Genomic DNA, 27,154 nt, shown 5'->3' with positions numbered 1-27,154 from the left:
AAAGAATATTTCAATAATGAGTCATATGTATATACATGGATGCATAAGTATATAGCATTATCATGGTTCACACAGAGAATATTGTAACTGGAGAAGGAACACTTGCACAAACTTATCAAAAAAAAAAGTACAGCATTGACTCTTCATATTATGAGTCGTCACATTAGGTTTGGCAATATTAATTATTTGTCGTATATATGCCTACACACACACACACACACATATATATATATATGTATGAACCACACTAGAGTGCCTTTTGCGAAAATAAAAACTTTTTCTATGAATGCAAATTATTAAATTTCTTACAATAACTAGATCTATAATAATTAATATCTTAATCGCTTCAAGTTCGGTTATAAATTAAAGTTGGCAATATTAAGTAGTTTCAATTAATGTTATTGGGAATATGCTCAAATGGTTATATATATAAATATAAGTTGGTAGCAATATAATTGGGATGACTATGAATTAAATTAAAGTATTTTCAAGTGATTAAGCGATCTAATAAATTAGAGTTATTGATTATATATATGTTGGAGGAAAGTCAAATATGCAAAACCATACTTGACCCTTATATTAATTAATTCAATCATGCAATTATAATTGAAGATTATAAGGGATTGAGAGAGAAGCTCAAATCCCAAGACCCTCAGTGAGAAATTGAGTGATCAAAAATTGGCATGCATATATATAGTGTACGTTTATGAGTTCTGTAGTTTATTAAAGGGCTCATTATTAAGCAGCCTCCATTATCAAAGCTTTGACCAGTAAATTCAGTGCAGCCCGGCCCACAAGAGATTTACATAATTACATATTGATCATACAATAACTTACAAAGTTAATGAGATATCAATCAATACTTAACTCTTCAATTATTGCTGAAACAGAGAAAGAGGAATTTGACTGTAATATATTTATATAAACGTACGTACAAAAATTAACATTCTTATTAATATATATTTTATTTATTTTTCTTACTTGACTAAGAAAATTTCTTTACCTAAAAACCACATTAACCCACCTAACTTGGACCCTTGGATCTCTCTCTCTCTCTCTCTCCATACCAAGCATAAAAGCAATATTATGGTACAAAAAGACGGGAGAAAAAATAAAGATATGGCAGTGTCAGTGTAACTACCATGTTCATATGTTCCTTCAAGTCTCTTTAGAGGCCAAAGGAGGGCACATCCTTTTCCGAGGGCTCTTTATATAATGTATATTATTTTAAAGGCGTTGAAAATCTTTGGTACCATTCTCCTCCGAATAATGAAGATGAGTTTCATAAACAAAACAGAAATCGGATAAATGATCAATGTATCGTATATCAAACTATCATATGTGTTCGTACACATATTGAATTTCTAGGTTTATAAAAACCTTATCGACTTATTAATAAGTCTAGAGGTGCTGACAGTGCCACTACATGTCTGTACTTGAACTCTAATATATTTTATAGCCAAATTCAGCTCCAGAAATGTATATATACACATATACACATGCTGGTTTCTTTTCAATCGATGAAAATAAACTTAACAGGCAGTTTACACCTTAATTTAATCAACTGCTAATGATGATCTTTCTCCCTGATTTTAAACCAAACCAAACAAAACACAACACAAACTTCACATTGACCTAGCTAGCTATCTTGTCTAGATCCTACACACATCTTAATTGCAATATATAATGAACCACATGTATGATTAGTTAAAGTTTTGTGATCACATTATAGTAAACATCATAAACTTTCTCTGTGATTAATTGCATTATAAATCAGTGGTGAGAATAATAAGAGAGGAGAAAATATATGCAATTAAAGTTTATAACATACAAAGTTCTATATATATACCTGTAAAAATTCCATGGAATCTCACCACTTTCTTTCCTGTGCTTTAAGGGAGAGAGAGACATTATCATCTCTGATCTTTTCCATTCTCTGTGTTGGGTTTAAGCAAAATTTACATCTTTTATCACCGCATATATGTCTGCAGAACCAGTCGGAATACACACACATATATATAAACATTATATGTATATATGTATGTGTGTATTATATAAATCGACAAAAAGTTCATGGGCATCCCAACTGATAAATACTATATTCCTCACACGTGTCGAAAAGACCCCATAATGGAAACGAGAATACTATAGTAGCAAGAGAATAATTAGTATGTATATATATATATATATAGTGGAGCTGCCATTGCGTGGTCAGTTTCTTGAATTTTAGCAAATAACAATTACATCAATTAGTTAATATATGAAATTGATCGATTATATAGCTGAGAGAGAAGAAGAGATAAACTTAATTAACAATATACCACTTGAAATTGGTTAATTAACATGATTCAAAATACATATATATATTTATATATATATAGAGAGAGAGAGAGAGAGAGAGAATAATTTTCTTTTTCATTTACAAACTAATTATTAAATCGAACTAAATTAAGTTAAAAAAAACAAGATCATTAACATATAATATATGATATATATGGTCGTGACCTTATATATATAGAATTGCCTCATATACTAGCTCTCCAAGCGTTAGCTGCGCCTAGATTAAAATAAATATAACTCTCAAATATTTTATCCCTAAGAAAGGTTAATTAATTAATTAATAAATATTTATTATTACAGATGAAGATCCAAACTCACATGCTCTTGTACACTCGCCGATTTGGAGTCATGATAATTAACATACCGGCTTTGAGAACCAACATGACTACTACTTGACCCACCAACAACTGGAGGCGACGTCGTTTTCATTTCTTCACCAACGAATAACGGCATTACAGGGCCATGGATCGACCGGCTTATCGTCGGCCCACTTTGTACCGCCCCCGGAATCCTCCACAAGCCCAATGGACTTCCATTTATGGGCGGTCCCAACGGAGCTTGACCATACGAGTTGTGGCTACCATAAAATCTAGAAGCACTATTTGCAGTAGAAGTAGTAGTAGTAGAATTGGCGTTCCACGTAGGGTAAGCCGAAACCGGAGCTGCGGCTGAGGCACCGAGACGGTAGTTGATTAGTCCGTAGACGTGAGCATCCGTAAGGCCGCCGTGCACCATGGCGGACTGGAGGTGAGCTCGCTTGGCGTGTTGCCGCTCTCTCTTGTGCGCGTTTTGGTGGCCTCCCAGGGCTTGAGATGTTGGGAAGTTTCGGCAGCAGTAATGGCACTCGAAACGGCGGCTACTTTCTCCGCCGTTGTTGTTGTTGCTGCTGCTATTGTTATTGTTATTGCTGTTGTTGTTATTATCTTTGGACGAGTCGTCGCCACACGAATTGACAGTGTCCGCCGACTCCGACTCATCCATGGCGGTGGCAGTCATTACCACGCTGGAATCAGCACCACCGCCGCCGAATTCTTTGCCAAAGAGTCTAATGGCTCCCTTCTCTTTAAGTGGAGCAGGTCCGGGACGTATGAAAGGTAGCTGAGAGAATGACTCCACGTTCATGAAGTCATGAGTCTCTCTTTCGGACTTGTCCATGAGAGTTATAGAAAATATATATCTCTATATATAAAAAAGAATAAAGATTTGTTTCTAGGGTTAACTATGCAAGAGGAGAGGAGAGGAAGAAGAAAGAGAGATTTATGGTTTGTGTGTGGTTTTTTTTTTGGTGAAGAGTATGAATGAATGTCTATGTGGGTTTGGGTTTGGGTGTGGGTGTGTGGGTGAGTTAGAAGAAAGAAGGGTTTTGTGGGACCTATAAAAGAGGGGTTGTGTAGGGATGAGTCTGATCCGACGACAATTGGGGATGACCCATCTGAGAGTAAAGCCTGACAACGCCAAGTTTGAGAGTGGCTTCGCTTCTCTAACTCAAAGTACTATTATGCATCCATCTTAATTTGCTAATATCCTTTCACTTTATTTGTTTTTTTTTTCTCTAATTGGCTTGATATGGAATTGATCTCTCCTAACTTAAACATAGGTGTATATTTATTGTTTGAACTCGAATGGGAAGAAAAGTGTTGAAGTTTTTTCCAATTCTTATATATAACTAGCTAATTAGTTTTGAAATAATATATTTATCTGACATTAATTTCAAGAGTAGTAAAGATTTTGTAGTTAGAAAATTTAGCTATTATAATTACATTTCACATTTCTATTGTTGAAATTTAATTAAAAAAAATTGTTATGCTTTTCTTGGTCACTAATACTTCACTGCTTTAATTTTAGAAGAGGCAATGACTATTAATAAATTTTGCTAAAAAAATTACTATTAATAAATTGGACGTGGTATTAATAATCAATCTCATGTCTTCATGAATTTGTTAAGATTTTGGAATCTAGCGTTACGATTATTCAAATAAAAAGAGTTGAATTATTCAAATAAAAATTTAATTTCGTTGTACATTTAATTTTCCTATTCTTCCCATTTGGTCATACATTACTTACATTGTTTTTCTAACATTAATATTGTTGATCAATAATTAGGAATATGATAGTTTTACTTGAAAACTTGTTTGTCTATAGGAATCCTACTTTGACGAATATGGTGTAAGAAAAACATATATAATACTTTAATAAACGTAATATGATAAATATAATATTTATATATACTAAATTAAAGATACATTAATATTATAAATATAAATAACTTATAATATATATATAACAATATAATATTATAATTATAAATAATTTATAATATATATAACAACACAATATTATAATTATAAATAACTTATAATATATATATAACAATATTATAATTATAAATACCAATATATAAATAACTATAATATAAATAGCAATTATAATTAATTTACACAATAATTATAAAGGACAAAATTAAAAGCCGAGGCCTGTGTAACACAGTTTCCTTAAAACAGATTCGCCGCCTCTACGAGATTTCGACGTCTCGCCGCCTCTACGAGATTTCGACGTCTATCTCCCAGGATACAACGGTGAACGACAAGTAACTCAATTACTTCGCCGAACCAAATATACCCGAACTCTATCACACTAGAACAGATCTAAGAACTCTAAAGAGTAGAAAGGAAAAAACAATATTGAAAATATATATATCACAATCTTCAAAGGAAGACAAATATATATAAGTAAATATGTTTTGGTGTAAATAAAACTAAGGCCTAAGATCTCTATATATAGGCTATTCTTGAGACAAACTTTTATTCACAAAAGATGTGGGACAAAAACCAAATTTGGTTTTTCCATTCAAATATCCAACAATCCCCCACATGAATGGAAAAACTGACTCAAGAATAACCAATAGATGGTTTAAACCTAGGTGATAGTGTTCAACGGTAGAAGCCTGCATAGGGTAGGTAGGTGTTACCCTTTGAACCTTCCCTTGTGTAAGTATATTTACTTTACTGGCTGATCAGTAGACGCGATGTCTTTGAACTGTTCTGCCGTTCGTGTAAACGATGATATACCACACACAGGAATCTTTCCTGACATATATTGGTTCTCAATATTATGTTCGTTTTGGCCTTGAACATTTCCCTGGTTCTGCAAGAGATATTCTAGGAATTGAGCCCTTATTCAATCCCTATAGAAGCGGCCCATCTTCTCTCTCACATAGGTGATTTTCTTAATTAAGAGTAACCCGTATTACTCTGCTCGACATTTCGACGCATAAGAAATCATTAAAAGCATAGCTTAACCTTTTCCTTACGGTTATCACTGTTTCATCATAGGAATGGACAATGAGGATAACCCCCACAGTGATCCAACATAGTCTTTACAGTTTTAGTTGTCCCTTTGAACCTAGATCTTGGGATCTCCAGTCAACTAGGTGGGGTGTCTACTGTATTGACTTTATTCATTCATGGGCTTTAGACCCATTCCCCTCGATGATTTTTCAACCAACTCTCTATTTAACCCTTTGGTTAGCGGATCCGCAATATTATCCTTTGACTTCACATAGTCAATAGAGATAACTCCAGTTGAGAGTAGTTGTCTAATGGTATTGTGTCTACGACGTATATGTCTAGACTTACCATTATACATATTATTATGCGCCCTACCAATTGCAGATTGACTATCGCAATGTAAGCCAATAGCTGGCACTAGTTTAGGCCATTTTGGAATATCTTCTCAAAATTGACGAAGCCATTCAGCTTCTTCGCCACACTTGTCTAAGGCAATGAACTCAGATTCCATCGTGGATCTAGCTATTACCGTTTGTTTAGAAGATTTCCATGATACAGCTGCACCACCGAGTGTAAACACATATCCACTCGTAGACTTTGAGTCTTTCATATCAGATATCCAATTAGCATCACAATACCCTTCAAGTACTGCTGGATATTTAGTATAGTGCAGCCCATAGCTACGAGTAAATCGTAAGTACCTAAGTACTCTTGTTATTCCTTTCCAGTGGTCAGACCCTGGATTACTCGTGTATCTACTCAGTTTACTAACTGCGTAGGCTATATCAGGTCTTGTACAACTCATTAAGTACATTAGACTTCCAATAATTCTAGAGTACTCTACCTGAGAGACACTCTCCCCTTTGTTCTTGAACAAATGTAGACTTGAGTCTATAGGGGTTCTGGATACACCAGAATCTTCTTTGTTGAATTTCTCAAGAATTTTGTCCACATAATGTGACTGATTTAGAATGATCTTATCAGATGTCCTTGAGATTTGAATCCCCAAAATGACATCTGCTAGACCCATATCTTTCATGTCAAATTTCGAGTTCAACATACTCTTGATAGATTTGATCATCTTATCACTGCTTCCAACAATGAGTATGTCATCTACGTAAAGACACAAAATGACATAGTCATTATCTGTTTCTTTAACATAAATACATTTATCGCAGTCATTGATTTTGAAGCCATTTGCCAACATAGTTTGGTCAAATTTCTCATGCCATTGTTTTGGTGCTTGCTTTAAACCATATAAAGATTTCACCAATTTACATACTTTTCTTTCTTTTCCTGGGGAGGAAAAACCCTCGGGTTGTTCCATATAAATTTCTTCATTTAAATCCCCATTTAGAAAAGCAGTTTTCACATCCATTTGATGTACTTCAAGATTGCGTAACGCAGCAATAGCAAGTATCATCCTAATGGAATTTATTCTCGTCACAGGAGAATAAGTGTCAAAGTAATCAAGGCCTTCACGCTGCTTATAACCTTTAATTACAAGCCGTGCCTTATACTTATCAATTGAACCATCAGATTTCATTTTCCTTTTGAAAATCCATTTAGCCCCTAAAGGCTTACATCCTGGAGGAAGATCTACTAACTCCCAGGTGTGATTTTGAAGTATGGATTCAATCTCACTATTAATAGCATCTTTCCATAAAGAGCCTTCAGTGGATTTCACAGCTTCATCAAAGCTTTGAGGTTCACCTTCTAGCAAATAGGTCAGAAAATCTGGACCAAAAGATTTTTCTGTTCTAATCCTTTTGCTACGTCTAGGTTCATCCTCACATTCTTGACTTTGATCCTGACTATTTTCAGCAATAGTCTCATGTGTTCGTTTCAACGAACTTGAATCCTCTTTTGATCTAAGAGGAAATACGTGTTCAAAGAACGACGCATTTCTGGATTCCATTATCGTGTTTTTGTGTATGTCAGATATTTTAGACTCATACACCAAAAACCGATAAGCACTACTATTATGTGCATAACCAATGAAAATGCAATCAATAGTTTTTGGACCTATTTTTACCATTTTTGGTAAAGGTACAGCCACTTTGGCAAGACACCCCCACACTCTTAAGTATTTGAAGGAAGGTTTCGTTCCTTTCCATAACTCATAAGGGGTCTTATCTTCTTTCTTTTTTGGGTATCTTATTTAAAAGATAATTAGCTGATAAGATAGCTTCTCCCCACATGTTCTGCGGCAATCCAGAACTAATCAACATCGCATTCATCATCTCTTTCAATGTACGATTTTTTCGTTCAGCAACACCATTTTGCTGAGGTGAATAAGGTGCAGTGGTTTCATGAATGATTCCATTTTTTGCACAGAATTCACGAAATGGTGATTTATACTCACCACCTCGATCACTTCTCAACACCTTAATCTTTTTGTTAAGCTGATTCTCAACTTCGGTCTTATAGAGAACAAATTTCTCTATAGCCTCGTCTTTGCTTTTCAGCAAATACACATAGCAATATTTCATGCTATCATCGACAAAAGTAATAAAATACTTATTGCCTCCCCTTGTTTGAACAAATTTTAAATCACATACATCGCTATGGATTAAATTTAGGGGTTCATTATTCCTTTCAATCGTTTTGAAGGAAGACCTTGTTAGTTTTGCCTCAACACAGGTTTCACACTTATGATTTGAATCAATGTGGAATTTTGGTATGTGATTCAAGTTAATTAATCTCCGTAGAGTATCATAATTAACATGTCCTAGTCTACCATGCCAAACATTGGAAGACTCAAGCAAGTAAGTAGAAAAGTTATTAACTTTATTGATAATTGGTTTAACAACCATTACACTGAGTTTAAACAACCCATCAGTTACATAACCACTTCCCACATACATTCCACTTTTGGACAGAACAACTTTGTCTGACTCAAATACAATTCGGAATCCGTGTTTGTTCAACAGTGAACCAGACACTAGGTTTTTCCGGATCTCTGGTACGTACAGTACGTTGTTCAGAGTCAGCTCCTTTCCAGAAGTCATTTTTAGGATCACACTTCCTTGACCCGCAATTTTAGATGTGGCAGAATTTCCCATGAAAATCTTCTCGCCATTATCTACCTGTTCAAAAGATTTGAACAGACTCTTGTTTGAGCATACATGTCGAGTGGCACCAGTATCAATCCACCACTCCATTGGGTTGGAATTGACTAGGTTTATCTCAGACACCATGGCTGATAGATTTATTAGATCAAACTTAAAGAAAATTCTTAGGTTAGCTTGGAAGGGTAAAAAACCCAACCATTCGTGGTCTAGCCTCTCATAGAATATTTCTATTAAGTATTTATCTAGCCTCAAATATCTCTACTAGATAATTTCCAAAGAATACTAGAAGAAGGGTCTAGCCCCTGCCTCAGCAGTCTAGTTTCTTTGAAAATATTCAGTTCCCAGAACTTCTCTAGTGAGATTTAAGTTCAAACGAACTTTTCGCAATAACAATATCTTTCAATATATAGATATAGGAATATCACTAATAGATATATTCAAATATTATGTTTATATTCAAATATTATATTTAAACAATAATCTGTTTTAAGATTGTAAGAAAAACATATCGTATATAATACTTGAATAAACGCAATATGATAAATACAATATTTATATCTACTAAATTAAAGATACATAAATATTATAAATATAAATAACTTATAATATATATATATATATAACAATATAATATTATAATTATAAATAACTTATAATATATATAACAACACAATATTATAATTATAAATAACTTATAATATATATATAACAATATTATAATTATAAATACCAATATATAAATAACTATAATATAAATAGCAATTATAATTAATTTACACAATAATTATAAAGAACAAAATTAAAACAGATTCGCCGCCTCTACGAGATTTCGACGTCTATCTCCCAGGATACAACGGTGAACGACAAATAACTCAATTATTTCGCCGAACCAAATATACGGTGAACGACAAGTAACTCAATTACTTCGCCGAACCAAATATACCCGAACTCTATCACACTAGAACAGATCTAAGAACAGATCTAAGAACTCTAAAGAGTAGAAATGAAAAAACAATATTGAAAATATATATATCACAATCTTCAAAGAAAGACAAATATATATAAGTAAATATGTTTTGGTGTAAATAAAACTAAGGCCTAAGATCTCTATATATAGGCTATTCTTGAGACAAACTTTTATTCACAAAAAATGTGGGACAAAAACCAAATTTGATTTTTCCATTCAAATATCCAACATATGGTATTTAGCCGCTGAATTTGAGTTTCGACAGAATATTGGTACAAAAACTTATACTCGAGTTAGATATCGGGGTACCATAAAAGGGCATATGGATACCTATCCTATATCCAATAGTAATCATTATTATATCAATTTATGTAATATTAATATATTTTTTAAAATGTACAAAACTAAATTTTATAAGATAAATTTCTTTTTAAATACATACATATCTTAACAGCATGTCCAAAAAAAAAAACAAAATAATAACTAATCTTAACACAGTATGTACATTTTTAAATATAAATACATGTCATAACTAAAAAAAATATTAATTTATCCTTTTAAATGAAAATTTATGTGTAAAAAAATTCTTACTATAATTAAACTTATAAAATCAATTAATCAAATACTTTCAATATAACGTAAAGTTTGCCTTTTTCAATACTAGAATCGTGCAATACATATACTCATACATACCCTATTCATCTTCATCCCTTTCTATTGTCATTTTAAAAAATTAAACAACTATGTTAGAATTGGTGAAACATGTTAAACGGAAAATGAGATGAGACAAAATCTTTTATTAGGATAATTTATACATAGAATGATCATGTTTTAAATTTTTTTTAACATATTGACGTGGACTTGATTTAATGTAAAGGACTATAAGGAGCGAATAATCAGTTAATTTTACATATATTTATAGACAAATAAATTTTATCGACATGATTTGACTATATAATTAATGTTATGTGTTTAATCAATTAACTTATTTAAAATACTCTAAACTAGCAATTTTGAACGAAATTATTTGATGCTTAATTTTATGATATGATGTTATGACCCACACCGTACACGTGCGAGCTCTGAGATTCATCCAATTATAAGCTTGGTGACTTAATTATTATTTTATTTATACAAAATAAAGAATTGTCTTTCTAAAATATATTGGGAAATTTTATGGGAAGATAGCCAGTTTAGCTCCTACTATTGAGATATTTCTATTTTCGGTATGTATAGAACTCAATTTTTTTTTCTATACGAGGATGTATATTGAAATTATAGTAGGTACCCCACTAATTTTTAAAAAATTCTAAATACTTTAAAATATTTTAAACTAAAGTTCAAAATGGTTAGTTGCAGGAGTATATATATATATATATATATAAATACGCGTACAATTGACTATTTGGATCCTGTTTTGGGTATCATAAATTATTTAGAATTTTTCGAAAATTTGTGAGATGCATGCTATAATTACAATGTACAACATCATATAAAAAAATTGTTATAATTTCTCTATACACTGAAAACAAAACACATCTACCGATAGGAGCTAAACTGACACCCTACTATAAAATTTTCATATATATTAAATGCTATATGTACAAAAAGGTATTCTTATAGATTAACAAAATAATAAAATATGGATAATTCTATATTTCCATTCTCTCTTCTTCTTTTTTGTTTTTCTTTCCACCCCTTTCTGATAAGCTACTTAATTATATTTATAAATATACGTTCGTGCAAATTAAATTAACATGAATGTTCTCCTAATTTCAAACAAAATACTTTATTTATTATCACACTCCATTTATAAACACACCAACACTACTACAAAAACACTATTTTAGGGCACTCACCTAAATGCGAGTCCTAAGAACAGCTCTTCGATTTTTTAGGATTTGCGAGTCCTTAAAGAATTTGTTTTCGCGAGTCCTAAAAACTATGTGTGTCCTAAAATTTTGAGTTTTTTTTTAAACAAACACCTCCAGGACTTTTTAGGACTCGTAAAAACTTGCGAGTCCTAAAAACTTATGTGTGTCCTAAAAATTTGATTTATTTTTTTAATATACACCTCTTGGACTTCCGCGAGTCCTAAAAATTGATGCGTGTCCTAAATTCTAGATTTTTTTTCTTCTAAATTTGTAATATTATTAACTTTTTATTTATAATTATTTTTATATCAAAATTAAATTCATTATCATATAAAGAATAATATACTTAAATTTTATTTTAAAAAATTATAAATTATTAGTTTTTAAATATAATTAGAAAATAAAAATTAATAATATATCATTAATATTTTATTGTATTTTTTTTTTCTTAATATCATTAAATTTTGTATTTAAAATTAAAATAAAACTAAAAATTCTACCCACCCACGTTTTTTTCTTTTCCCCTAAACCCTATCTCTCTCTCTCTCTATTTCTCACTTCTCAGCCGCAACACTCACTCTCTCAACTCCCTCTCCCTCACGCTCGGCGAATAGCACGAACGGCGAATGGCCAACAATCGTGGGAATTGGGCAAACGGTGGGGGCTTGGGGGCCGGTCATGGGCAAACGGCGCATACAATAGGGGCTCGGGGGTCTTGGGTGGTTTGGTCTCGCTGAGGGGTCGTGGGTGGCTCAGTCTCGAAGAGGGGTCATGGGTGGCGGTGTAGGTAGCGGCGCGACAATGTGGCTGGGCTCGGCGTTGTGGATGCAGGCGCAAGCGGGGGACTTGACATCATTGGCTCAATCGACTGTAAGGCGTGGGGCGTCCATGAGTGTTGGGTAAGTTTTTTTCTCTCTGTTGGGGTAGATAGGAGGAATGCTATGGTATTATATTCTGTTTGTCCTCCTTTGGTTCTTACCTTATTCTAAAATTTTAGTCAAATTTTATCATCTTTCTTTAGTAGTGGGGATGATTAATGACGATGGTATGAATGTTTTGTTTTGGATATTATTCAGTTGGTAAGAGTGAAACAAGAAGGGAAAGAGCTTGAAGAGTTGGTAGGAGATGAGGGCATTGGAGGGTCACCTACAAAATCAACCCCTCATATGTTATGCAAAACTCTTACAACTTCTGATACCAGTACGCATGGAGGGTTCTCTGTTCCTCGGAGAGCTGCAGAGGACTGTTTTCCTCCACTGGTGTGTTTTATTTTGCTGTTTGCTACAGAAAAAAGTAGTTTATTAGTTCTAGTTTAACTATGGCATATATCAACTATATCTTTTCTTTTTCAAAGGATTATAAGAAGAGGAGGCCCTCCCAAGAACTTGTTGCGAAGGACCTGCACGGGGTAGAGTGGAGATTTCGACATATTTACAGAGGTAAGTTCTATACAATTCTGTTGTATAGTTTGATTGATGAAAGAATGTTGAAATCTCAATATACATTTACTTGTCGGGTCAGCCAAGGAGACATCTCTGCTTACTACAGGATGGAATATTTTTGTAAACCAAAAGAATCTAGTTTCAGGGGATGCAGTGCTCTTTCTGAGGTAATACATGCTTTATAGCTCTTTGTACCATTGCTACAAAACACTGGTACCATTATTGTTTGAGTTGCAGGCTTGGTCCCATTCTTTATATTGTAATATTCAACCAAAAAAGAAGGCTTTTTTGAAAAAACTTAATACTTAGCATTTCTGTAAACATGTTCTTGTTGGGGGTTGACGACGCAGGGAGGGTGTCGGGGCTGGCTGGGGTTGACGGCGCAGGGAGGGGTTCGGGCTGGGCTGGGCTCGGGGCTGGCTGGTCGGCAGGGAGGGGCTCGGCAGGGACGGAGCTGGCTGGGGGTCGGCTGGGGGCGACTAGGCTAGGCTCGGGGCTGGCTGGTAGGTAGGTATTTTTTTTTTCAGCAAACATTTTTTATTAATAATTAATTATATTTATTTTATATTTGAATGTTTTATTTAAATTATGTATATTGTATTGAATTTGATTTTTGGGTATATTATGTTTTATGTTTTTAGGATATAGACTACCAATTTCAGATTAAATATTTCATTGTTTTGAATTTTTATTTCTAAAAATATGAAAATTATAGTAATTGTATATATAATATAGATAGTTATTTATATATGTAACACATTCTTTAAACATATATATATGACACTAATTAACAAAAAAATAAAAGTGTTTAATTTATATACATGATTTATTATTTAAATTATATTTATGTGAAATTTTACAAAATTAAATATAATGTTGATATTAATGTGTAGGTTAATATTTCAATTTGTCTTAAAGCATTGGATTAGTAGTTGGCTTGGAAGAGGTATGTTGTATTTGATTTTTTTTATTATTTTTAATATAAATTGTATAACTTTAGTGGAGTTTGGATATCTTAGATATTCATCTGTAGTGAAGTAGGTTATGAGAATTCTGTGTGTTGCGGTGATAACGGAAGGTTGAAAACTTGCATGTATTAGTGAAGTAGGTTATGAGATTTTTGTGTGCTGTGGTGATATATGGATGAAAACATGTGTGTTGTTTGATTTGTTTGTGTTGATTGCGACAGATGGCTCGGCTAGTAAATTAGGGGATATGCTGTCCGATTTTTTGTTTGATTTACTTTTATACTTCAATGTTTTCTCTTCAAAATTTTAATGACAATACTCCTATAAATGATATCGCAATGAATATGTTGTCACACTTGGACTGAGACATTGGTAGCAAGAGAGTTGTGTAACAATTGTGCGTAAACTTATTTATTTACACTACAATAAAAATCTAGTTATAATTTTTCATGTTTGGTGTATTATAATGTGATTTTTCATGTTTCAAGGATGATTTTAGAAAGAAATTCATGGCAGTCAATCCTTATTTTGGAAAGGCAGTGACGAGGGTGAGTACATGGACAAGAAGAATAAATATATGTTGTTTCATAATGAATTTAGTGTTTTATTATATTTGTAATTTTTATGAGAGTAAATGATTCTTGTTTGAATGGTTAATTATTTACTTTGTAAATCTAGTTATATATTTTTTAAGTTCAAGATGATTATACTTTTAATAAGTTTTGTTTTAATATATAAATTTTTAGATTAATTTTTATATAAATGTTTCATTTAAATCATAATTTCTAATTTAAAATAACAATGAATAAAATTTTTTAAAAATAAAAATATTACTTTTAAGGGCACCTAAAGAAAGTCCTAAAAACCTTACTTAATAGCACTCAACAAGATCTTTTAGGACTCACGGACATTCTTTTAGGACTTGCAACACGAGTCCTAAAAAACCTCAGTTTTTAAGACTCTCAAATAGAGGACTTGCTCCCCGCGAGTCCTAAAAACTTTTTTAGGACTCGCAATGCTAATCCTAAAAAGCCTTTTTTATAGTGTGCAAGTATGCCCCGCTTGGATAATTAAAGTTATTAATCTTAAGATGGTGATCAACAAATTGTAGATGTTGAAGATTGCTATTTTATTAATATATAATTTTGATTCTACATCTAATGATAATAGCACACACACACATATATATATATATACTAGATACAAACAACGTGTAATGCAAATTTGCTTAACTTTATTTATAGAATTTATTAATTGTATTTATTAAATTTGTATCATTGTCATATAAATTTCAAATAAAGAATGGCATAAACATATCAAATAAAAAATTAAACCAAAACACTATTTATGATTTTTTTAAATATATATATATAATATCATAACCTTTTTAAACATAAATGATAATTTTTTTAATAAAAATTAAGATTATTTATTATATATTATTATTACAGGGATATTTTAGAATATTTAAATTTATATTGATATAAATGTTAAATATCTAGTCTTGTATTAAATATAATAATAATAATAATAATATTTATAATATTAGAATTTATATTAATATAATTAGTAAAAAAATTAAGATTATATATTATTATCATAATAATATTTCATAACATTTAAATTTATATTAATATAATTATTAAATATCTAGTCTTATATTATATATTATTATAATAATAATATTTTATAACATTTGAATTTGAATTTAAATTTATATTAATATAAATATTATATATGTAGTCTTATATTAAAAATTATTATAATAATGATATTTATAATATTTGAATTTATATTAATATAATTGATAAATATGTATTTTTAAGTTAGTTTTAAATGTATATTCTATTAAATATTTAGAATATTCTGTTAAAGTTAACAAAAACAAACCGTTAAAACCAATAATTTTTATTATCTACACACTTTTTATAAAGAAGACATATTTATATTTCTAATATTATTAATTTTATGAGAACTAATGAATAAAAAAAATAGGAAAAGAATAATTTTTTTTAAAACTAATGGTCAATTTTACACAACGAATAAAAATTCCAAAGGTGGGCTTAGTCAATTTAGACATTTAACATTTTATAGAATATTTATCTAGAATTGGGTGAGAATGAGAGGGGAAAAAGAGTAAACATAGACTCAAAGTATGTAGTAAACATTAGTATATACTTTTGGTCACAACAAAATTTGTGACTAAAAAAATATCATCATACTTATACTTATGTCATCACTTAAAAGTTTGTGACTAAAAATATTAGTCACAAAAATTACAATATTTTATGACTACAACAAATTTTATTATATATAATAAGTCTTGATTAAAACGAGACAATTTGCGTCTATATCTCACAAATAACTTTTTGTTGTGACTAAAATTGACATTTGGTAAAAATAAAAACTATGTTGTGACAAAAAAATTATCATTAAAAGTCATTTTTTATAGTAATTATTACCAACCACACCAGTTTTTTTTACTAGAACATAATGTTTCTATACCACTTGATTATTATTCAAACTATTACCAATTTTTAAATGTATTAAAATATTCATTATATATAGATATTAGTTATTACCACTCCTCTAATTACAATTATTTGCTTCCAACTATATTATATTATATATATAAATTGACATGAATATCTTTATAACTTTTTTTTTTAAATATAATCTAAATATTACACCATTCTTCCAACATCTAGTATATCACTTGCATAAAAATTATGTTATGTCTTGCAAAAATCAAAATTTATAATATTTTGATATTTACAAAGGTTGTAATTTACAAATTATTATTATTATTTATTTTAAATAGGAAAATTATTTTAGCTAATATTATTGATGTTTATAAAAAAAATTAATAAATATTATATATAAAGAACAGTTATACTGAAATTTTTAATCACAACACAAATGTTTTGCGACTAATAAATAATGATATAGTTGTCAATTATATAATTTTTTAGTAACAATATTTTATATATATATATATATAATGTTAATTAATAAAATTACATTTTGTCATATAAATTGAATTTAAGTTTTTGTAACTAATATTGACATGATTTATATTTTTATATAGTTTTAGTACAACTTATAAGCACAAGTTTTTACTAATGCACAAGTTTGAACTTAATGAAAACTCAAAAATTGTTTGAAGATAAATTTTTAAATTTAATAGTGTTATTTTGAAAAGAGTGACCAGGAGAAAGAAGAAAGTTGGTAAGAACTACCGATTAAAGAATCAACTATACCTAGTTTTTAGTAGTAGAAATTAGATCCTGTACCCATTTTAAATTATCTACTTTAATTTTTACCCACTATTTTTAACTTTTATTTTAGTACCCAGATTTTCAATTGATGTACCCATTTTACCCCTTCAATTATATGCTTTTTTTTTTCTCCTTAAACACACTACAATTAGAATGTATTTCCAATTTAACTATAATATGACACATATAATACACATTACAACAACACTTAGAATCATGTGCTCAAATAAGGGTAATTTGGGAAATCTCATGATAATAATGGGTAAAGTTCAACTAAATATATTTAGTGTCTAATTTTAGTTAACTATTCCTAAAAATGGGTAGTTTTCAACTTTTCCCTTTTTAGTAGGCCGGATCATTAATGTAGTTCTCTTTTTAATTTTAAAATGGTTAGCAAAACATTAAAATAAGGAAAGTTAGACATGTGCGATCATCTCTAGGCAATGAACATTAAAAACATATAGTAATTCTATTGTGGGGTGTTACCTTTGCCCTACTTTGCCCATATCAGTAGGGATGTGTCCGTTTTTGGTACTTGAAAAAATTATAACTTAATTTTTTTAATATATAAGATGATGTATATTGTAATTATAGTATACATCCCACCAGTTTTTGAGAAATTCTAAGTAATTTACAATACTGAAAATATGGTTCAAAAAAGCAGTTGCACGCTTGTTTTTTTTATTCACGTGCAATTGACTATTATTTGAACCTTGTTTTTTGGCACCATAAATTATTCAGAATTTCTTGAAAATTAGTTGGATATACTATAACTACAAAGTACACTGTTATATAAAAAAATTTGGATTATGATTTTTCCACGTATCGAAAACAAGGGCGCTCCTACTGGTAGGGACAAAAGTGGCGCCCTTACTATAGAATTTTCCTAAATTCACACAATTGTTAAAAGGTTTATATAAATATATATAGTAATCCTATAGTAGGGGCGCTACTTTTGTCCCCATGGAAAAATTATAACCAGTTTTTACATATTTATAATAGTGTACATTGTATGTAGTTGTAGTAAGCGTCCCACCAGTTTATTATAAAATTCTGAATAATTTACGATGTCGAAAACATGATTCAAATAATAAATTGTATGTGTGCTTGTTTTTTTTTTTATCCACATGCAATTGACTATATTGAAATTTTTTTCAACATTGTAAATTATTGAATTTTTTTTTGAAAATAAGTGGAATGTATGCTATAAATATAATATAATGTATACTATTATATAAAAAAAATTAGGCTATAAGTTTTTTGCCTGATAAAAACAAAAATATCCTTACCCAATAGGAACAAAAGTAGCATCCCTATTAAGAAATTTCTCTAAATATATATAATAATAATGTATGTGGGGAATACTTACAAAAATAAGTTTTTTAATATACTTTTATCGATCTGCTTTAGAGAATAGTAAGGGGTTTTGCACAGCATGTAATATCCCAACAAAGTTTCACCACTGACTTTTTCCTCTGCAAATCTGTCTGTTCCTCTTATTCTCTCTAATAATAGTATACATCATATGTACGTGTATCTATCAGTCACCACCTCCTTGGTATTATTATTATTTTTTTTTGCCCCCTTTCGTTAAAAGATTAAAAAAAAAAAAGAAAAGAAAAAATGTGTCTGTGGAAAGAAAGAAAAATGTCCCTACTGGTAACTCTTTCTCTCTCCAGGACCAACGTACTATTAGTTGGTTTTGATTCTTTATAGCTTTGTTGGCTGTTTTATATCTGTTGCAGGGATTTTGCAGAAGTGGTCCTAAAAATTATTTTTTTTACATAATATCTATATTTATATATATATAATCACTATTAGAATTATTATTATATTTAAAAAAAAGAAAAAAAATGAAGCATGCAAGTATGCAAGTAATCATTCTCTCAAAAACCCAATGGATCTTCCTGATTGATCTGCTGCCACAAAGAACTGCACCGACTTTCACTTCCATTCTCTCTTTTATTTACTTGTCTCTTAATATTGTCAGGCAATTATATAGAAAGGGCTAGAGTCATGCATCTTCATATATATAACCAGAAACACTCTTGCCTTATTATTTCAAAACCTAAAAGTATTTTACAGCTAGTGGACTTTCGTGGTCCACTCTCTATTCTATACCTACGTTCTTATATATGTAATATTATTTGCATATATATCTTCCAATTTATTTATTTTTATGTTTTGCAATTATCACTACTATAGTGATCCCCACATCCACCTATATATCTCTCTTTTTTAACTTTACCTCAAGAGGTCAATTACCTAATAGAGTTAATTGTATGATCATGTTAAATTAAACGAGTAGATCGAGTACTCATCGAATATAGATCATAACCTTAATTAATTTATTTGCATGGTTAGGTTGTACGTACTTTTCTTCTCTCTTAATTAATATTTGATATATCTACCATATTAACTGCATGCATATATCTTCTTGGATGGCTATATATATATATATATTTATATAATAGACACTAGCAATTGTTTACTTTTATTTATATAATTTATTAATTATTTTTATTAAATTTATATTATTATCATATAAATTTTAAATAAATAAATAATATTATATTTAAAAAAATAACATAAACATATTAAATGAAAAATTAAACCAAAACATTCTTTATGATTTTATAAAAATATATATATATATATATAATATGATAGTCTTTTTAAACATAAATGATAATTTTTCTAATAAAAATTAAGATTATGTATAATATATTATTATCATGATATTGTATAATATTTTAATTTATATTAATATAAGTATTAAATATTTAGTTTTGTATTAAATATTATTATAATAATATTTTATAATATTTGAATTCATATTAATATAATTAGTAAAAAATTAGGATTATATAATATTTTCATAATAATATTTTATAATATTTGAATTTTAATTAATATAATTATTAAAAATGTATTTTTGTATTATATATTATTATAATAATGATATTTTATAACATTTGAATTTGAATATATATTATGTTGACGCCGTTTTTTGTCAAACAGTGAAAGAAGAGCACGTAAACAATAACTGAAAATGGCCAATTAAAATAAAACAATGTAAACACACGATTTTTACGTGGTTCAGCAGTTAAATCTGCCTAGTCCACGAGTCTTTGTTATTAAACTCAAGATTATCTCTAGGAATTCTTCAAGAATGAATTCTCTAGAGTTTTCTCTCAAGGTTCAGAATTTCGGTCCTTTACAATGGTGCATGGCTTCTCTATTTATAGGGAAGGCTGCAGAATACTATCCCACATATTTTGGGTAGTTACTCTTTTTGTATAAATAAAATAAATGGATTTAAATGCCTACAATCAGATATAAAAGGAAACGTCTCCTGAAGATCAGGGGACGTATAACTGACCAAATAATATCCCATGATTCTAGGGGATTTACAATAATAGATGAGGATTACATCTCATATTTATAACACTTGTAGATATTCAAGGTGGTTATCGCGTATCTCTAAGGCTTTAGCCTCCCAGGTTTCCCGTCATCTATCGAGCTGGAAATATCTCCCGAGGCCACATGGCTTTCTAGACCGTACGTGCGTCGAGCTAGGGACCCCTGATCCGAAGTCATCCCTGAAGCTGAGTGTGTTCCCGGAGCTATCTTTCGAGATCATGAATACTTCGAGGTCACCATACTCGAGGTCGTCTACATCCTGTAAGCTCGACATACAATCCTGGAGCATGTTTCCAACCTTATGAGTCCACTGATTTGCGGATTCAACTTTCGAGGTCATAATTAACATAGCTTGAAATCTGGGTGTAACATCTTGCCCCCTCAAAAGTATTTGTTCGAATCCTGAGAGAAGGAAACTTTTGAACTACTTTCTTTGAGAACTGTATCGTCATACACCCTTGAAAATGGACACGCGTCAATTGGGTATTGCTCATTTTTGGTACTTGAGTACCTTGGAAACACGCCCACGATCGTCCATCTGACACCTTTTCGGCGCCATCTTGTCATTGATCCCTGACCATTGGATTTTGCAAGGATTTTGTTCAACGTTCCAGATTAACTCCTTTTTCCCACCTATATATACAAGACTTCACTCTTCACCTTCACTTTTATCTTCGTTCACCATAAGCAAGAAAAGAAGAAAAAGGAAAACCAGAGACCTTCCTAAAAAAAAAAAAACTTCTGTCCCGCGCATGTTTTCTCGGCCAAAGAAACAAAGAAATCATGGTCTGTTCGAGTCAGTGAGTTCTTATTTGCAACCTCTTCTTCAATCGACAATCTCTCTGCAATCGCCGTTACTGTGTAAGTATGCAATTTTTGTTCTCCATTTTGTCAGTTTTTATTCACGCTGTTCTTTGCTGTGTACGTGTATATACTGGTTTACGTCCTTAGCATAATACGATAGGAGGTTTTGATCAGATAAGCTCTTATACTTTTTTAGACTTCCATCCTGGATTTACATCTCTGGTTCATACCCAGTTTTGATGTTTGAATGAGGTTCTTATTTTCTGGGTTTTGAAAAATAAAAATTTTTAGGCGACGTTTCTTGTACACTAAGTTTTCGGGTAAAAACCCTTGTCCTTGATATATGCACGAAACCCAAGAATGACTTTCCTGGTTAACCTCCACTCTTCTTTCCCTTGAATTTCGGGATTTTCAAAAAACTATCCACGCTCCTTTTCTTTTTCGTGGAACACACGCCCTGACTCCTCAATAAGGGTCTTAATATTTAATTTGTCTTGTTCCTAAATCTCCGAGCTCATCCCATCGAGCTCGTGATTCTTGCATGCATGGCCCTCACCATTTTTTCTTTCTCGTTAGATGTCACAGAATCTGGAAAGACGGTGGGGGTCATTGCTGGCAATCCCTTACGAGCCAAAATCTCCGAGCCCAGAATCGCTGTTTGCCCGGAATCAACGTTGGATAAGAGAATACGAGCTTGCGCGCGAGCAAGAGGACATTCGAGCTCACTACCGCCGTCAGATAGACGAAGTCATAGAGGGGAAGAGGAGAGTTCTTCGGGAGGCCATCTATCCGGAATCCAATTCAGGTCCTAGGCTGATTCCTCTCGATCCTGCTTTGAAGGTTACTGTCGCATACCACCCCGGAGAGCTCAAATTTTCACTAATGGGGGAACCTTCATCCTCGCAGTCGAGGAGAGAGATGTTCGAGGCCGAGCTCTACTGGAGCTCGGTTACCACAACCAGTCAAATAACTGAAATATTGGCTTTCCATGGCCTTGGTTTGTCGGGCACCTTGAAGTGTTGAGCTCCGACTGGTCATGAACGGAGCTGCTTCGCCCCTGGCGGCCGCGACGCCACAGTGAAATATGCGGCATGGAGCTAGGAGCACATGAGGGCGGGAGCACTGCTGCCCTTGAAGTCTTTTTTCAAAGACTTTACTGATTTTGTTGGGTTGGCTCCGTTCCAACTCAACACCAATCCGTACAGGGTGCTGTCTGCCCTGAGGTCCTTGTACCACGAGCTGGGGTGGAAAGGACCTTCACCTCAGGAGATTTTATATCTCTTTTGTTTAAAAAGTAACCCCTCTCGAGCTCGGGGAGGGGATGGATTTTACTACCTCTCGAGCTACCCCAAGGAGACGAAGGTTTTTGAGGATCTTCCCAACCACCCGCCTGACTTCAAAAGAGCCTTCTTCTGGACAGATGGTCTATCCCCGTCTCGACATTATTCGTTCAAGAGGATTCGTAAGTATTCTCGTTACCTTTATTTCTGTGCTCGAGACTTTAGTTCTTAAATCCATATTTAGTTGAAATGTGTCTCGCCTTTCAGATAATTTTCAGCGTCCCACCCCTGATGAAGCAATGAAAAGGCACAGAGAGGCCTTGCTCCAACTCCCTTATGGCAGGAGGTCTCTCTCGTACCTATTACATGAGGGCAAGCTCCGAGCTTGTGGGCTGTTGGGAGAGGGCCAGTCAACCTCTGACTGGTCCAATAAAAAATATGAATTCTGGGAGGAGGTGCCACTGCCCACAGGCACCCTTCCTCCGAGGAGAGAAACGAGGCCATCACTCCCAGTTTGCCTGAGGAGTCCGCGATCTGGGAATGAGGCCAATGATGAAGCTTCGAGCTCGGATTCAGATGAAGGTAAAGTCCTCCCTACTTCGAGAATGTGGTCCCCCACTTTACTAAAACACAGGCCCAATAGGTTAGTCTCGTGCCCACAGGATAAATACTACTTCTACATATGGAGTTGGGTAGATGACTGTGTCCATAGGTTTGATAGTGGGCTCGAGAAATACGACACCATGTACACCATGGACGAGGTGTGGAATGGGATAGCTGTGCAGTATGGGACCAATGATTATAGGGACCTCTCGAGGTTATCACCTACTTATAGGGAAGGCACTCCCCCCGCCTCCTTTGAAGACGGGGGAATTTCATGGTCCCCGAGCTCGAGCTCGGGGGAGAGTTCCAGTTAGGTTTCTTCTATCATCACTCTATATGTCTATGATACCGAAAACAACTTGTGTGCTTCACTTTACTCACCGTGTTGTGACTTGTGCAGGCGAGATGGACTCCGACCTTAACACTCTCATCGACACTGCTGGTGCCAAGAGGAGCAAACGCCCTAGGGCGGGGTCGCTGAAGACCGGCCAGCCGGGCAAAGGTTCTAAGAGGTCCAAGAAAACACCTCCCCTTGCTCCGCCGATTCTGAGCTCTGTTGCCGCGTCGACTACTCAGGCCGGCACCTCCACGACGGCGCCATCCTCGCAGGTCGTCGCCTCTGCGGTGGCACCGGCTACGTTGGTTGGTGCCACCGTCATGGTTGAGCCCCAACCTCTTGTGGTGGGTCAATCATCCTCTGCTCCGCTTTCCAAAAGGCCTTCTGCTTCCCGAGTTCAGAAGCTATCAATCTCCACCCATATGGACGCATATGCGGTGGACAATGCTGCTGGGTCCCATGGATCCACGCTGGTCTCGGATGTCATGTCCCGGATCGGCCAGAGCTATGGCAGCCTCGAAGCTCCCCAGTGGCAGTGCCTAAATGACACCCGAGACTGCACTGCTCTTTATGAGAAGAGTATCGAGCACACCGCCGCGGTAAGTATTCTTCTATACTCCTTCCATTTCTACTTGTAATCATACTGACCTGAAGCTAATGGCGGTTTACTTCTTTTTCAGGCTCTTGCCTTCACTGGTCAGCTCAATTACTAGTTAAACCATGAGATCCATTCGAGCAAGATTCATGCTCAGGAGGCGAAAGATCTTCACCTCAAGGCGAGCGATGATCTGAAGGCGGCGAATGCGAAGCTCGAGGCGGGAGTTAAGGAGCGTGAGGGTATGGCCACCGAGCTTGGGAAGTTGAAGGCTGAGCTCGAGGAGCATAAAAAGGAGATCATCCAGCTTCGGGAGACCAATAAGAAGCTTGAAGAGGACAAGGCGCCACCTTCGACATCATGGAGGATGCGAAAGCTCGTCTCCTTGCCGAGTACAAGGAGAAGAAAGAGAAGGCAGTCGACTCGGCCATGTACCGGATGTGGGCCTACAATGAAGATCTGGACACCAGCTTCTTAGGTCCTCACGAGGCGCCGCTTCTTGAAAGGTTGAATGCTCGGCTCGAGAAGGAAGAAGCTGAACAACTCGAGAAGGAGAAGGCTGAGCAGCTCGAAAAGGAAAAGGCTGCTCGGGACGCCGTTTCGGAGGGAGCTCAGGAGGATAGTCATGCTATTCGTCCTGAGGAATCCGGTGCTGCAGATGCTGAGAAGGCCAAGGAGACTCCTCTTCCTTGAATCTGACCTCGGGGAGATCATTTATTGGGGCTGCGTCCCCCTATTTTGTAATTATTTTAATTTATGCCCACGTGGCTGATACAATTCCTTTAACTATTCTTTTACATGCTTTACATTTCTTGGCTCGAAATATTTTGCACATTTTATGTTGATGAATCAGTTATGTTTATTTATTCACATAAACATAGTTTGGATTTTAGGCTCGAAACTCGATGCATTCATGCAGTTCGAATTATCCGCTTTCGACCTCGTTATTTATCAAGGTCGGATATTACTTTAACCCTGAACCCGGAAGTTCTTATATGGTATGTAACGTATATGATTTGGTTATATCTTTTTGTTTAGTCACTTTTCCTCATCCTCAGTTTTTTCTCCGAGGTTAAGAGTTCGAAACTATTTTTCTTTAAGGTATTCCAGCCTCGATCTCGACTCATCTCGAAATAGGTTTGGGTTCCTACTTATCATCGATTAATTTTTTGGCCGGTTTGTTCCAAACCTGTTAAGTTCGCACATCTGGTTAACTCCAAATGTTTTAGGTTTTTGATGGTTCGGTTATATCCGGACTATCTAAGCTCGCGTATTTAGTTATATCCAAATACTTTATGTTTTTGATAATTCGGTTATGTCCGAACTATCTAAGCTCGCGTACTTGGTTACATCCAAATACTTTATATATATATTTTTTATTTTTTAAGCTGATGGTATATATACCAATGATGCCCCCTTAAAATCCTATGAGTGTGACCATAGGTTATTAAATTAAGAGAGATTGCAAAAATAAAAAACAAAAAGAGATTACATATTGAACAAAATAGGTCTTTTATTTGATGGAATTCAAAAACAGACAAGCTAATACATATAGAAATTCATGGTTACAGGCAACACACTTCCTACACTACTGATAGTAAGGTCTAAGGTGTTCGCCATTCCATGCTCGCGGTACTAGGCTCCCGTCCAATCTCGAAAGTTTGCATACGCCGGGTCGGATGACTGACTCTATCTGGTATGGTCCTTCCCAGTTCGGCCCGAGCACTCCAGCTGCTGGATCTCGGGTTGCTAAGAATACGCGTCTCAACACCAGATCTCCCATTCCGAACTTTTGATCTCGAACCCTCTTGTTGAAATATCTGATAGTGCGTTTCTGGTAAGCAGCATTTCTCAGCTGAGCCTCTTCTCTTTTCTCTTCGATCAAGTCTAGGTTTTCTTCGAGCCGAGTGTGATTTGAATTTTGATCGTAAATTTGAGTTCGGATCGTTGGGATTTTGACCTCGACGGGCAACATTGCCTCGCAGCCGTATGCTAGAGAGAACGGGGTATGTCCTGTTGATGTCCGAGCTGTGGTCCTATACCCCCAAAGGACTTGAGGCAATTCCTCGGGCCATCGTCCCTTTGCTTCCTCCAACTTTTTCTTTAAAGAACTTTTGAGAGTTTTGTTAACGGCTTCGACCTGACCATTCGCTTGAGGGTGAGCCACTGATGAAAAACTCTTTATTATGCCATTCTTTTCACAAAAGTTGGTGAACAAATCGCAATCGAACTGGGTTTCGTTATCAGATACGATCTTCCTCGGTACTCCGTATCGGCATACGATGTTCTTTACCACGAAATCAAGGATTTTTTTCGAAGTTATGGTCGCCAATGGTTCAGCCTCCATCCATTTTGTGAAGTAATCAACGGCGACAACAACATATTTTACTCCGCCTTTGCCAGTCGGGAGAGAGCCTGTGAGGTCGATGCCCCATACCGCGAAAGGCCATGTGGATGTCAACATTGTCAGTTCGGATGGTGGAGCTCGGGGTATCGTGGTGAATCTCTGGCATTTGTCGCACTTCTTCACATACTTGAAAGAATCCGTTTTAATGGTTGGCCAGAAATATCCTTGGCGTATGATCTTCTTGGACAGGCTATGCCCCCCGGTGTGGTCTCCGCAGAACCCTTCATGAATTTCTTCAATGATTTTCTTAGCTTCGGGGGGGGGGGGGGGGGGGGGGTTACACATCTAAGCAATGGCATGGAATATCCCCTTCTGTATAGTTTTCCGTCTAAAATGGTGTACCGAGGAAGTTGATACATCAACTTTCGAGCCTGATTCCGATCTTTTGGAAGAATTCCGTTTTCGAGGTAATCGACTATCGGGGTCATCCAGGTTGGCTTTGTTTCGATCATACACACATCTTCCTCTTCCGGCT

The 27,154-nt window shown here is 33.9% G+C and overlaps 1 protein-coding gene across 1 annotated transcript; it reads right to left on the bottom strand.

The window, feature by feature from the left end:
- Positions 1-2,394: 2,394 nt before the first annotated feature.
- On the bottom strand, positions 2,395-3,695 carry LOC133823464 (zinc finger protein 8). The gene has a single exon (XM_062256265.1). It carries the CDS (start codon positions 3,493-3,495, stop codon positions 2,635-2,637), a length of 861 nt encoding a protein of 286 aa, XP_062112249.1. The 5' UTR covers positions 3,496-3,695; the 3' UTR covers positions 2,395-2,634.
- Positions 3,696-27,154: the final 23,459 nt, after the last annotated feature.

This window comes from Humulus lupulus, chromosome 3, assembly GCF_963169125.1.
Source record: "Humulus lupulus chromosome 3, drHumLupu1.1, whole genome shotgun sequence".
In the NCBI taxonomy this organism is placed as follows: Eukaryota; Viridiplantae; Streptophyta; class Magnoliopsida; order Rosales; family Cannabaceae; genus Humulus; species Humulus lupulus.
This window is presented reverse-complemented; position numbering and strand designations above follow the sequence as displayed.

What these genes read in the sequence shown, in the direction of transcription:
- LOC133823464 (XM_062256265.1), bottom strand. Translation starts at nt 3,495, where the DNA reads ATGGACAAGTCCGAAAGAGAGACTCATGACTTCATGAACGTGGAGTCA.